This window comes from Canis lupus, chromosome 4 (genome assembly GCF_011100685.1).
Source record: "Canis lupus familiaris isolate Mischka breed German Shepherd chromosome 4, alternate assembly UU_Cfam_GSD_1.0, whole genome shotgun sequence".
Lineage (NCBI taxonomy): Eukaryota > Metazoa > Chordata > Mammalia > Carnivora > Canidae > Canis > Canis lupus.
The window spans coordinates 42,744,738-42,760,233 of NC_049225.1; the positions used below are offsets into that span (position 1 = coordinate 42,744,738).

General features: G+C 41.1%; 1 protein-coding gene and 1 long non-coding RNA gene across 2 annotated transcripts in view; one reads left to right on the forward strand and one right to left on the reverse strand.

Annotated features, from left to right (window-relative positions):
• DOCK2 (dedicator of cytokinesis 2) overlaps window positions 1-15,496 on the reverse strand; it is a 397,882-nt gene that overhangs the window by 73,655 nt on the left and 308,731 nt on the right. Inside the window, exons 29-30 of the mRNA XM_038534784.1 lie at window positions 13,352-13,446; window positions 1,788-1,866 (exon numbers count right to left, since the gene is read on the reverse strand). Coding sequence (XP_038390712.1) covers window positions 1,788-1,866; window positions 13,352-13,446 — 174 coding nt within the window. The remainder of the gene's footprint in view (window positions 1-1,787; window positions 1,867-13,351; window positions 13,447-15,496) is intronic.
• LOC119871510 lies at window positions 7,488-14,525 on the forward strand. Its single transcript, XR_005358215.1, has 3 exons — window positions 7,488-7,562; window positions 11,590-11,679; window positions 14,431-14,525. It is a non-coding gene; the product is annotated as an uncharacterized LOC119871510 (long non-coding RNA).

A 15,496-nucleotide genomic window follows, 5' to 3' on the forward strand; every position in this document is an offset into this window, starting at 1 on the left:
GCCCCTCCAAAAAAGCAACGACCTTATTAGTTTCCTGGAACACACTCGTACCTGAAGCCTGCAGGCATCTGGTCCACATTTGGAAGGGGATCAAACACTTCTGATTCAAACAGCCAGAGTGACATGTTTTGCTTCCATGTCAAAGATTTATAGTCTCAGTCAGAACCTCTCTGTGAACCCAATGCGGGGGTGGCTCCCTCTTTTGCATGTGGCTGTGGTGAGCTGCAGCTGTGATGTCAGCCTCTGCTGTGCTTTGGTCTCAACTCCACACTGATGTGCTGTGTCACTTCAGGCTATCTGCTTATCACCTCCCAGTCTCACATCCCGAATCCTTCCAGCAGAAAAAGTACTAGTAATAGTAACTAACTTGTAGTATAGTTGTCAGGGCTGAGAAAGAAAATGCCTGAGAATGCTTCTCATGAGATCTGCACATCTAAGTCATCAGAAAATGGCAGCTACCCTTTTTATCATCATTAGCATTATAGTGCAGTTGCCTGATTTGAATGCAAGGTGGTGGGAGAGAATCTTATTCAAAGATAATGTTTATTAAATACTTCTAGGCTGGCTCTCCAGTGGTGTGGGCCTCATAGGCCCCAGGCATCATCTCCCCATGGAGACCTACTATGTGTCAGGCACAGAGCACAGAGTCTCTGTGAGTAGGTCTTCATACTCATGAAGCTTACACTTTACCAGAGAAAAGAGAGGGAAAAAATGTGCAGGTGGATAAATAAGAGAGATAATTTCAAATAATATTCAGTGCTATGAAGAGACTACAACAGGTTAAATGGTAATACATAATGACCATGGGGTCAGTGGGGAACCCTCAAAGAGGACTCATCAGGGGAGGCGTCTTTCAGGAGGACGTGTTTGAATGAAAACTGGTGGAACCTACAGTGAATTGTCCCAGCAAGCTCCTTGACACACTCCAGTTCTGCAAAAACCCTATGAAATAGAAAGAGTCAGTATTGTGAACATTTTGCAGATGTGTCAACTGAGGCATAGACACAGTCCAGGCCTTGTTTGAGGTTGCTCAGCTGGTCAGAGGCCAAAACCCAGCTTGGAACTGAACACTTCAGATGAGCAGCAGAAAATACAATTGCCTCAATTTATTGGCTACTTCCGAAGCTTGCACAGCAAGAGATCCTAGAGGATCCCCAGGGGCGGGATCCCCTTTCAGGGCCCTTCTCTCTCATATCACCAGCAGGAGGTAGCAATCTGGACTTTTCTACAAGGCTTTGAGGAATTGGCTCTTCTTGCCTAGGTCTTTAGCAAGTGTGTCACTCTGTTTGCCCCAGGGACATGCTTTGAGGCCCCCAAATCTCATAGAGGCCACAGGTCTTGTCTGAGTCCTAAAAGTGATTTCTGGAGGAATCATGAAGTCACAGAAATGTATTAGTGAGTTTTATTTTTCAGTGTCTATGAATGGCTGTTTTTCTAGGCTCCAGTGAATAGAAAAGGAAAAGAATGTGATGTTTCTCTAAAAGGTGGTACCCACTCTGACAATGGATGAATGCAAATCTCCTCTTTAGCACAAAATACATTATACAGTCACATTTGCATGTGCTGCTCGGTTAATGACTATTTATTTAATCAAGGGCCTGGTTCCAAACCCTGAGTTTCAATCAAGGGACTGGTTCTCTCCTTGTTCACACTCCTCTGTGGAAATCCCCAGAGACACTGGCATACCTATGTGTGCTTTGAGATGTGTCTAATGGTGCAATCAGCCCAAGATGTTACAGCCATCTTGCCAGGGCACCCCAAGCACACCCCGGGTGCTTCACACTCACCTGGAACTCAAAGTTCGTGTGTTCCAGAAACTTCTGGTTCATGGTTTCTGCGAACTTGTTGATAGCTCTCAAGAAGACCCTGGAAGAGGGGAAAAGGTCACAAGGCCATCTGAGTATGCTACCCCAGGCATCCCTCCCCATCCTCCAGACCAAAGTTCCCTCAGGCAGGAGCTCAAAGACCCCAAAGAAGAGGTCAGCTGACCCACCTGCTCAGTGTAGAGCTGGGGCCATGTTTGCCTTGCAAGAACTTAAGACCTGTCTATTTGACTTCCTTAGAAAATGTGTATTGTCCTTTGTTTAAACTATTACAAGCTTATGGAAGAAAATTTATGCTATCCAGAAAGAAAGAAATTGCTTCCTCTACACACAAATAAGCAAACAAACAACCAACACACCATCGAATCTTATCCTCTAGAAAAAAGCCATCACTGAAATCCTGATGAATGTTATGTTCAGAGGTCTCCCTAGATGTATATACATGAATGGTATTTGAAAGATATCATTTTGATAAATAGGGCTAAACGGCAAACAGGTTTCACAGCCTGTCTTTTTTACTCAGCAATAAATTGTGTTTTCCTTTCATGCCAATGAATGCAGATATACATCATGCCTTTTAATTACCGAAGAGCATGCCTTTCTATGTGGATCACAGTTTATTTAATCAGTCTTTTAGTGATGATCCTTTATACTCAGCTTTTATAGACAGTGCTTCAGTACTCACTCTTTTATGTACACCTTGCACCTCTGACATACACTTCTTTTCCAGTCTTCTTCTTGAAGTGGTAGTACTTATCAAATGCACATTTAACATTTTGGTATCTGTTATCAAATTGTGTTTCTCCATAAACATCTTCCCATTCATCTCTTCCTCCCCTTCCTCCTACCAAGCCCTATTGACTGGTCTTTCAGCCTCCCATCTCTTGTCTCTTCAACATCAAGAGTATTTTGTCCAATGGACAGCTCCAGTCATGTCAATCATCCATTTTAGTGACTCCCCACTTTCCACAGGATAAGCCCAAACTCTTTCTTTTGACAGTCAATGCCCTTTGTGATTGGACTCCACCCTTTTTAGACTCATTTCTCACTGTTATCCTGTGCTTTTTCTAGTTTTCTGATACATAGCTGTGTTCTTCTTTTGTATAAATGCCTCTCTCCTTTTAATCTCTTTAGGGCAGGGTCTGCTGCATCTTTGTGTCCTCCAAAGGATAGTTATTACAATTTCCTTTCCCAGAATTCAGCATGGTCTAGGATGACCTATTTGTGTGACTCAATAATGCCTGTCTCCTCCACTAGACTGTACTTTCCTTCAAATCAGAGACTCCCTCCATGATCTCATCTATTTTCCAACCTACATGCCTTTGGTTCCCAAATTTATATCTTCCTCCCTGGCCTTTCCCCTGAGCTTCCAGCTTGCATTCCAGTTCCCTACTCCATATCCTCACGTGGATTACTAATAGGCATCTCAAACATAAGGTCAAAATCTCAACCCCTGTAGTCTTCAAATGTTTCTGTAGTCTTCCCATCTATGTTAGGGTTAACTCTATCCTTCCAATTGCTCAAGGAGAAAAAAAAAACTGTAGCATCCCTGATTTTCCTCTCTCATATCTTGCACCTGGCCTATCAGCAAAACCTTTTAGCATTACTTTAAAAATACAACCAGAATTTGACTATTTCTCAATACCCCATTTACATTGACCTCAACCAAGCCACCATCATTTCTTTCCTAGATTTCTGTAATAGCCTTCAATCTGCCACATGTCCACCTGTGACCTAGTCTCTACTGTGTGTGTGTGTGTGTTTGTGTGTGTGTGTGTGTGTGTAAAATCTTCGAGGACAGTGGCCAGATCTTACCTGTACCACTGTCTATAATTTTGGATTAACATTGGATAATCAATAACTACTTATCCATTGAATGGCTGGTCCCAGAAAAATGCCCATTTGGCCTACCTGAGACACTATAGGAAGAGCCAGCAAAGAAGTATAGATTAGAAGGTAATTGCTTTGCATAACTATTGTGGCTCAATTCTGCATGGGAACTTCTGAGACACTGTAGAGAACACACTTGCACTCAGCAGTGTTTCCTCTCAAGCATGTGGAACCTGGACTATTTATTTACCAATGCTAGCCCCTCACTAGTTGGAAGTTGCTCCTCTGGGCATTAAGTCCCCAGTATCTCTGGCTTGCCCTGTAGGTGGACTGAGCTCTCTCTCGCAGCCAGAGAAAGTCCAGAGAATTAAAGAACTAGGAAGCTCGGGATATGTGGTAAATGTCCACCAAAGCTGTAGGTATATTCTGGATTGGTCAGGAGTATAGGCAGGGCACCTCTAGAATTTGCCACATTGGGCATTGCTTGTAAAGAACCTGGGCTAGGTATTCATTAGGCATTTAATGTTTGTTGAACAAAGAAGACAGTGCATCCTGGTATCAGGATCACAAGATGTATACACCCACACATACACAGCTGGATGTGGACTCTGGCTTTGCCACTTCCCAGCTGTGTGGATTTGAGACATGTTCGTGTCACTTTGACATCTCAGTTTCCTTGCCTGTGAAAATACCAACAATGTAGGCCCTTTCCCAGGGTCACTGGGCATTAGTGGCAAATGCATGTTAAGTGCGGAGCATGGTGCCTGACACAAATATAACAACAGGAACACAGCAGCTATGGCTACTTCAGACCCCTTTGGGTTGCTTCATTCTTCTTCCAAAGTCAGGGACTAACAGCAACATGGGCAGACAGGACCAGCTGCAGCTGGCAACCAGTTCTGCGCTAAGCAGGACCATGTAAAGGCAAAAAAAAACGAAAGAAAAAGAGAGAGAGAGAGAGAGATCCTCCCCACTATCGGGATGTTAAAAATTGAGATTTCTTTGGCTTTGCTTTTCTGTCATTTGCTAATATGCTTTTGAAAAATACCTATATTTTCTCCTTAAAGATTAGTATCTTATTCCCCAGATGGAAATGCATTGAGTGGCTGTCATATTATGCTTTAAGTATCTCAGAATCTCTAATGTGATATCAAAATGAGGGGTTTTACAAATTCTCAGAAGCAACAAAGCTATCAGTAGTTTCAGTAATAGCCATTATTTTGATTGTCAGCTTAAACCTGTCTCTGGTTCTCAAAGGCCAATCAAATAACCAAGGAATTGATCAACCCTCTGTGCCAATGGTGGTACTGATGTCAAATAGGGGCTAGAGGCAGTAAGTCAAGGTTCTTGCCTCTCTCTGGGTTCTTCCACAGCCACTCTCTGGGAATCATGGATCCTAGTGTCACTTAACTTTGCTTTCTCATGTATGGGTTTGGAAAAGTTTGTCTTTTGTCTTCTTTTTAAAAAATAACTGTGTTTAAAGCCTAAGCACTAATATGGTGAAGTAAATTGGAATGAAAACATACTCAACTCTTTCTGTTACTCTCAACAATGCACTTGAATTGTTGAAAACGAAGTTCATGACCAGATCTAAATCTAACACTTCCTGCATCTCATTTGTGATGCGTAGGATCTATAAAATCAATAATAAGGGCAGCCCGGGTGGCTCAGCAGTTTAGCACTGCCTGCAGCCCAGGGCCTGATCCTGGAGACCTGGGATCGAATCCCGCGTGGGGCTCCCTGAATGGAGCCTGCTTCTCCCTCTGCCTGTGTCTCTGCCTCTCTCTCTCTGTGTCTCAAGAACGAATAAATAAAATCTTTAAAAACAAAAGAAATAGAAAAGTTGGGTGATGCCTGGGTGAGTCAGTGGTTGAACATCTATCTGCCTTCGGCACAGGGACGTGATCCTGGGTCCTAGGTTCAGGGTCCAGGGATTGAGTCCTGCATCGGGCTCCCTGCGTGGAGTCTCCTTCTCCCTCTGCCTGTGTCTCTGCCTCTCCTCTCCCTCTCTCTGTGTCTCTCATGAATAAATAAATAAAATCTTAAAAAATATAAAATCAATAATAATCAGAGCCACAGTTACCAATGATGGGACAGGCTCTCCGCTAAGGACTTTGCATGGATTCTTTCTGTTCTTCTGTCTTTTTCTTGTTTAATTCTTACATTAATTCTCTGAGTTGGGTATTGTTTCCATTTGAGAGATATGAGTTTAGGTAACTTTCCCAATAACCCAGCCAGTACATATGAAATCAGGATTTAAACAAAAGTATGCTGCTTCACAACGTAGGTATTTAAGCATTCTGCTATTCTGTCCATAAGCAAACCTCTGTAACTCTGTTCAATCTGATCTGTGAGCTCACCTTATTAATAATAGCAAAGATAGAAGTATAGCTATTTGTGTACTCCATGCTAAGTACTCTACAGACATTCTTTCACATAATTCTATAAACCAAGGTAGGTGTTATTGTTATACACATTTAACAGAAGAAGGAACTGAATGTTGGGAAAATAAAATTATTTCCCCACATTCACACAGCTAATAAACAGCAGAGTACAGACCAATGTCACAGTTGTCTTTCTCTAAAGCCTTTGCAATTAACCAGAAGGGTATATGGGTTCCCTTGAAGGTCTGCCTGCAGTCTTTTGGCACTGGACATGCTTCTACTTGTGCCCACCGTTTTGCACACAGTCCCTTCACACTTTGTTCCCATCATCCTGCAGCTCTGCCCACAGCTGCCTAGGAACAGGGCCAAACCTTGACTCAGGCAGTCTTCCCTGGGTGGTCAGTGGCCCATGGGTGCCCAGTGGGGGCACCCAGACCTGGAGAGTAGTTAAATCAAATCTTTGAGGCAGTCCTAATGCGAGACAACTAGGGAGAAGACAGTGATCCATGCTCTAAGTAGAATCCATGAACAGATGACTCTGAGAGGAAGCAGAAGCCACATGTGAGAGAAGTCAGCTGCTGGGAGTAAAAAGAAACTGGCAGAATGATCCTTGAAGGTGGAGTAGGGGAATAATGATGATAGTTACAACTTAATAAGATCTGACTATGTAGCAGATCCTACTCTAGGTATTTTACATGTATTTTCTCAACCAATTGTCACAATTCCACTAGGAAGTAGGTACAATTGGTTTTACTGCTATTACACAGACTCCTGCAGGTGCTTGAACAAGCCTATGCTGGGTCAGATTCTCACTCTGGCTCTCTTCCATGCTGTGTCCCTGGAGCTGGTTGCTTGACCTCAGGGAATCTCAACTGCCCCTTCTGTGAAATGAGCCATGTGAAGATGAAAAAAGATGTAGTGATAAAGGTGGTGGCCCAGTGCCTTAGCACATACAACTCCTCAATAAATGTCAGTTGTTGTTATTGTTAATAACCTGGCCACCTGGTAGCTCTGAGGCAGGAGGATTCCAGGCTGAAAACATTCTGATGTGACAACCAACTCGCACCCACAGGTTGTAGGACAGGAATAAAAGGACATGTCCTTGATGGTGAGAACGCTCAGGGAGAGAGGGCCTCTTTGAATTCCGTCCCCCTCCTTCCTGTGGTTCATGGGATGTAGTTGATTCTATTGGTCAAAACCTGACAATGGAAATAAAAGAGCTGGAGAAGATATTCTTATTCCTCCCCTCCAGGAAGTGAGAAATCCATCCTCCCAGAATCTTTAAGCCTGCTTCCCTCACAACACACAAAAGCTCTGTGCACCAAGAGGTTAGAGTGAAGTAACAGCTTCCAGCTCACCCCCAGTAACCCCAACACTTTGCATAGAATCTGGGATTCTAGTGAGGGGTGCAGTATGCTCTTGGAATCTGGAATTCTGCAGCTTGCTGAACATCAGGATTAGAGGTGCTGTGCTGGCTAAAGAATCCATGGAGAGGCTTCTCTCTGGTCAATGTACACTGGAGGAGGTGAGGTCCACAAAAAGGAGTAGGCACTACAAACTAATGTAGGTAGGAGGAAGGAGAAGCAAGCGACAGTTATCTGTCAGGATCCTGATGAAGCCACCATATGATTGCTGGACACTGCCCTACTCAACTTCCTATGATTGACTCCTGTGACCCTACTGTGTACCTAGTATATGCTTGAGACAATGTTAGACCTTGAATTAGGACACTGATAAAAGTAGACAAGATCCAGCCCAGATTTGTCACTTCAGTGAAATATTTTGTGTATTTCTACACCATAGGAATGTGACAAGGAAAATAATAGCTAACACTTATGAAATGCTTGCTATGTGCCAAGCACTGTTCTAACTACTTTGTATATATTATTTCATTTCATTTGGGTCCTCACAATTGTGATAGATACTATTATTCGCCTCATTTTATAGGAAGAAAAAATTGAGTCATAATAATTACATAACTTCACCCAAGGTAAGCTAACTATTAAATGATGGAGGCAGGATATGGATCCTGGCAGTTGTAAATCTTACCTCCTCTGTGTATTTTTTGTGCTCTGGACTCACTGCAGTGACTATAGCAATTGATCACATTTCCAGGGGCACATTTCCTGTCTCATCAACTAGACCATAAGCCCCTTGCCTTCTGGGGCCGAAGAACAGGCCCACTTCCTAGAGCCCTGCATAACCAGGATACTCAGTAAATATGTTGGTTGATTCCATTTTGAGATGGTTTAGGGATGTGTACAAATCCCCAAGCCCCCTCAAAATGTTGGATTTCCAGATTGAGGTGCAGTTAGAAAGGGGAAAAAAGAGGTTCCTAGGTATAATTTTGTTAGTTTGCTACATTATAAGGAACTTCATCATTTAAAAATTTAACATACCACGTAAACCAGATTTTACTGAAAGCCGCATTTTACCAATAAGAAAAAAAAATGTTCTAGCAGAAGGCATTTCTTGCAGTAAACATGTCACTAGGTCTGCATACACTAACAGTACACAGCTGAGAAGACATTCAACTCTGGAAAACTCCATTCCCTCCACCAAGCAGATAAATAAATCATATGTGACTGATATATACATACACACATAAATCCTAAGTGATAATAGAGAAATTATAAAAACAGGTAAGTTATAATAACATATAAATAATAAGGAAAGAAGGAAGGAAGGAAATTGTAAAATACCTACTAACCAGCATAGGAAGTAAGAAATGTTCTGGCTATGCCATGCTGCATATTCTGTTTATCCAATTTACATTGAAATCTTTCACTAGCTAGTCACTTGACCTTGGGCAAGTTACATCTTTGGGCCTCTTGCAGTTTTCTGAGCCACTAAACATGCAGTCGGCACTTTTATACAATGTACTTCATAATATGAGCCTCACTATTTTACAGGATGAAGCAGTGGAGATCAAGAACATGGACTCTGATTGCATGGCTTCTTAATAGCAATGAAACATTGTATTAAGTTACTCATCTGTTCTGTGCCTCAGTTTTCTCCTATATAAAATGCGGATTACATGTAAAGTTGTGAAGATTAAATAAATTAATACATGGAAAGTACTCACAACAGCAGTAGATCTAGGTGCTTAACACATGTTAGCTATCATAACATCAAAGCAAATGTAAAAAAAAAGTAGAAAATTTCCTTTTCAGAAATATTTTAGTTATTTGAGAGACAGAGACAGAGAGAGAAAGTGAGAGCACGAGTAGGAGCAGAGGGAGAGGGAGAGGGAGAAGGAGAGGGAGAAGCAGACTCCCTGCTGAGCAGAGGGCCTGATGTGGAATTTGATCCCAGGACCCTGAGATCATAACTTGAGTCAAGGGTATATGCTTAACCAACTGAGCCACCAGATAGGGCTCCTATCTAGGAGCCCCAGATAGGTGAGAAACTTTCAAGCACTCCATTGTGAACTGAAGATGAAGGACATTTACTAACTAATCTAAGAGAAAAATAATCATTCATCTGGTTGACATTAGGCACATGCTTCTCTAGTCCAAGGCTAAGTGTGTTGTCTACACCCGGGAATGGCAATGCTTCTATTCAGTGAGTTTTCTGAGGTACCAGCACTGTTCTAAAGAGTAACTCATTCTATCCTCACAAAAAAACATCATGAAATGGACATTATAATTAATTCCCATTTTATAGATCAGGAAACTGAGAGTCCAAGAGATTAAATGACTTCCCAAGAAAGGGAAGTAGCAGACTTCATAAATCTGCAACCCAGCTGTTTATCTGAGTCTAACTTTTTTTTTTTTTAATGTAGAGACTTAAGTACTTGACTGAGCCTTAAGGGATGCAAATATTTCTATTTAGAAGAAATTTTCACTTTCTTAGATACTTTAGAAAATTATATTGTTATTTTCTAAGTATAAAGAAACCAAGGATTATTGTATCATCTCTGGGGGCCTATCCCCCCAAAAAAGACCAAAGTCCACAGGTAGCTGGGATTTCAGGAGGGAACATTCCTTCAAATTCTTCCACATGCTTCCTCCAAGATGACTATAGGCAACTCAGAAGGACTTGCTGGCCTGGTCAGGGCTCCAGGCTCTCTGGGCTCCCATCCTCCTGATCCTTTATAAGTGGTAGATGTCCATGCATTTATTTGCCTATCCACCACCCAATTCTTCTGGTAACAACTTTTAGATTTTTTCTTTGGATAACTACTCCCTCTACCTCTCCCTTTGCTCCCAGGCTTTGTGGTTTGGGTAGAACTAACCGTAGCCAACCAGTTGCAAATGGAGTTATGTGATCCAAGCCTGATGAAAGAGGAAATTTCACTTTCCTGGCCACAGAAATTTATAAATGGTGATGTAGCCTAAGCCAGAGCTTTGAAGAAGACACTTGTTCTGCCTGTTGAAGAGGAAGATTTTTCTTTCTACTGGGGTTGCTAATTCAAGGCATGTCTCTGGAACTTCTAGAGCTCATTTTCCCCACCACAAAGGGAGTATCTGCCTGAGAATGAAGCCAACAGAGAAAAGAGCAAAGATAGAGATAGATTTCTTAGATTGTTTGAACACCTAGACGCATCCATGCCTGAAGCCACAACTCTGAGCTAATAAACTCTCTTTCTACTTAGGCAGATTTGAACTAGATGTCTTTAAAAATTCTAATCAATATGTACTCATTGGATACACAAAGTTCATTATATTATTTACGAATATCAGGCTTTGTGCTAGGGTCTGGAAACACAGAGATAAATTAGACATAATTATCTAGTGCTTGCCTTCAAGAATCTCATTCTTTAATGGCAGAAGCAGTCATCTGAAGAGACAATTATAGTACAGTGGAGTAGCACCATATATGGGCATGTACGGAAATATAGAGAAGAAACACATTCTCCTACCAGGAGAGAGTTCTAGAAGCATCCACAAAGGAGAGGTTACAGTGTCGAGAATTTGAAAGATGCTTTCATGTTGAGTTTGGTCTAGAAGCGGGGAGAGCAATAGTTTATGAAAAGTCAATAGGAGAATGAAATGGTCAATAACAGTGAATAGTTGAATATATCTAAAGCACAGGGTGAGTTGAAGATGACTCACATAGGTGCTTCACATATTTTGGCAAAACCTGATGATATTATTGACCAACTGGCAAACAGTGAAAGGATTCACACACAGTTCAAGAGCTGGCCACTACTATAGCACAAGACGACTGAATATTGACATTAGGTACTATCAGCTACATAATTTGTTGAGCTCAGTGCACAATGAAAATGTGAATCTTCTTGTTCAAAAATTATTAAGAATTTCAAGTTGACAAAAGAAGGGCATTAAACCAAACATGGAGCCCTTTAGAGTGTAGGGTTCTAAGTAACTGTACAGGGTACAGGCTCAGAAATCTGGTCCTGACAGAGGGGTAGGGAAGGGAACTGCCTCTGATCTGTCACATGGCCCATGCCTAACTTCCACCAACACTTTTATCATTGCAAAAGCCAAACTCCCATCTGTGAGATGAGGGAGAATTGGCAAGTTTAGCTCAGACTGAGAATTCTGACATTTTATTTGCTGGGCTAATTTTCTTCCTTCCACCATTAGCTCCACTGCACAGCCAGAAACTTCCTTCTGCCTTGACAAAACACTTCCCCCCTTCACCAGCCTCTAAACCTGGCCCCAAGAGCTCTGCAGGTAAGTGAGTCTTTTGAGTCATATGGCCAGGCACGTAGGCATCCAATTAGTGGAAGAATAGATTTTTAGAGGGACTGAAGTCGGCTCTTAGGCACACGATACAAAAATTCTCAGACAGTATCCAATGACAAAATTATTAATACATAATTGTTTATAGTCTTCCTTCTTTGCCTCCCACTAAGGAGAATTCTGCTTCTGCCTCTTCAACTTCTCTTCTTTTTACACCCTCTAGGGATATTATTGTTTTCTAGCCAATTCTTGTTTTTTTGGATATAGAAAAAGGGCAATAGATAGGGACAAAACTTCTTGCCAATGTAGAGTGAAGAGCCTTTCATGGGAAGGATTTAAAATAATTATATGAAGCCAAAGGAAAAAAGAGGGGAGAGGCCAAGAAGATCCAGTTTTAAAGGAATTTATGGATAGGAATTGAGAATAAAGTTGTAAGAGAAACTTGGATAACACATGGGATGTGAGACATACTGAGAGAGAAACGAATGAAGAGAATATCATACTGCTGAGTGTTATAATTTGAATTGCATTTTGATGAGATGATACTATTTGAGAGAAAGCATTAAAGACTGAAATTGCTTATAATTACTTTTATCTAATGTTGTGCTACATTATGGGGATCTGAATTATACTTGGGTTACACTGGTATCCTATGAGATATTAATAGATATTATATATACGCACAGAGACATACATATATGCACACCAAATGGTTCCATTAGCAAGTAAATTTGTGAAATTCTGTATCCTAAATCCTTCATTCAGAGAATCCCATCAGCATATTAAAGGCTCTAGGAAGTCCTGCAGCACAGAAATCTGTTCAAAGCTGCTTAATCTAATACTTCCTAAACTTATTTTACTGTATGTCACAAATGTATTTTATTGTTTTGAATAAATGTTAAAATAATATAATTTTAATAAGCCTGACCTTAAGTTCTTCTGTCTCAAGAGTTTGGGGGAGACTTCACAAAGTATGTTAACTTCTTCTAAGATTTATTTATTTATTTGAGAGAGAGGGAAAGAAAAAGAGAGAGAGAGAGAGAAAGTGGGGGAGGGGCAGAGAGAGAGAATCTTTTTTTTTAAAGATTTTTTAAATTTATTCATGAGAAACAGAGAGAGAGAGAGAGAGAGAGAGGCAGAGACACAGGCAGAGGGAGAAGCAGGCTCCATGCAAGGAGCCCAACATGGGACTCGATCCCAGGACCCCAGGATCATACCCTGGGCCGAAGGCAGGCACTAAACCGCTGAGCCACTCCGGGATCCCCAAGAGAGAGAGAATCTTAAGCAGACTCACCACTGAGCAGAGAGCCCGATATGGGGCTTGATCTCACTACCCTGAGATTATGCCTGAAGCCAAAAACCAAGAGTTGGAGGTTAACCGAGTCACCCAAGCACCCCACAAAGTATGTTATTTTAACTGGCATTTAAAGAATGGAAAAGGTGGGAGGTAGCCAGCCCAGTATATACAAAATCATGAGGACTAAAATATTTTTTAAAAAAGAAGATTCAAGATTGGTGTGAAGTGCCCTGGTGTTTAAAAGTAGAAAGACTCTGCTATACTTTTATTCTCACCAGGAAGAAAGTATCCTTACTTTGTCTCTATGAGGGCTCTTTAACGTGATTGCTGGGGTGATGTAGCAGTTAGGAACAAGTGGTAGCTCACCTGTTCTGAACCATACTCATGGCCATCCAGTCTATAGGATACACATTTTTCCCAATGAGGTCCTTGAACATGATGAATGTCTCCATCAAGAAGTCCTGAAATTGTAAAGCAAAACACACTTGTCATCTTGTCTCATAGGAACTGACTGGAAGTACCCAGATCTTGTTGGATGTTTAAATTTTTTTCTTTATTATTTTTTTAGAGAGGCAGAAAAGGGAAAGGATAAAAGTCCCTTTCGCTTAATAAGTCCAAAGAAACCAATCGCAGTGGATTTTTAAATGGAAGCTTCATGTTTGTTACTAGGAGACTTTCACAAATACAAGTGGAATGTGACTATGTGAAAATACTCTCAAAACAGAGTGCTAGTAATTCTGTCTTTGGGAGGAAAGAAGTAAATGCATTTGTTGATGTCACAATTTTTTAATTTCTCAAATATGTATTTAAGAAGGAAATATTCTACGCTTTGTGAAGGCATCTCAGGTCATATAACAAGCAATTACTAACATGACCACCTAATTAGCAGTACTGTAAACACAACTATTTCATATAACAGACATATCCATGGGCAGATTAGAGGAAATGCAACAGGGACTCTCTTCCCCTTGTTTGAAGAGGTTGAGAGTAGATTTCAACACACTCCATCAGATATCGCAGCACGCCAAGCTTGTGTTCCATCTTTGCCGAATACAAATTCAAGACAAATCCAGATAGCAAAGACCAGGAACACTGGCATGTGGACGCCTCTGGGCTAGAAGAAGCCAAATCATACTCTCTGTATGATTTTGGGAAAATTTTAAATCCATAGGAAACCCATTCAGAGCTCTTTCCTTAAACTAGTTAGTGGTTTTCAAATTATTTTAACAGCATAATTCTTTGTCCAAAGAAAATATTACTAGAACTGAATAGATAAAAAAGACAAAAGTAGAATAGCTGTGGTTGACATATGTGTGTGTGTGTGTGTGTGTGTGTGTGTATGCATGTATGTTTATGGTAGAAGATAGTGAGGATGCGAGGAATATAATTCGAAAATCACTAAGCTTAATTGCAAAATTCTGAAAATTAGATTTGTTCCTTTTCAGCAATCTGCTTCTAGGGAAAATTATGTCAACGCTTTAAGTCCCAGTTTCCACATCAGCAGAATGAGGATAACTGTGAAGATTAAGCGCACACTGTCTAAAAGATGCTCAGCACAAAGCCTGGCCCATTGTAACTGCTCATTAAATGCTGGATCGTGACAATGGCGAGTATTGTTATTCATCTTTGATATCACCTGGGGAAATGGGGATATCATCACAGGCTCCTTCCCTTCCTATGGCAACGGAGAAGGCCTCCGGCTCATAGATGAAAAACCTAGCTTTTGAATGAGAAGCTATAGTATGCTGTAAGGGTTAGGACAGAAGTTCAAATCCTACTCTGCCACATACTTGCTATATGACCTTGAGCAAGCAGATTATAGACTTATAAAATGTGACTGCTAATCCCTAGGTCATACTGTTGTGAGGATTATATAAAACAGTATATATGTTCAACAAGTAATAATTCCCTTTTCTACCTGTCTTATCACTTTTCCTTCCACTGAGGATCAAAAATTAGGAATCTGATCTATTTCCATGTCCCATGACATAGAGAATTTAGGGAAAAATCCTGGGTTATTTGGCTTTCCTTTTGTTTTATTTTTTGTGTATCCAGAGAAAGATTACATTTCTTGCCAATACTGCTCCAGTGAGGAGATCATCTCTCTGCTGAATGGCTGAAAGAGTAAGCTTCTTAATAATTCCCTTTTTATGGACCACTCTCTGAGATTGGCCCAATTTTAGCTTTCTTGGCCACTCCAAGGAGAATTGAAAGTGAGCCCCAACAATGGAATTCCTGAATCTAGCAGTAGGAAGGAGACAATGACAGAAACGACCATGTTGAGGGCAAAGGGACTGTTATATCCCCATGACAGCCTGGGCTGGGCTTTATGTTGATAAGTCATCTGCTACAGAGCTATGAGCCTATGGGCCAAAGTCCATGTGCAGACTATTCTGTAGCAAATGAGTCCCGAGAAGCTAAAAGAGCAAAGGGGCTCAGAGGCCAAATTCCTCTATGTATTTGTGATCATAATATAGAAATAGCTACCTTTTACAGGGCACTTAATATGTG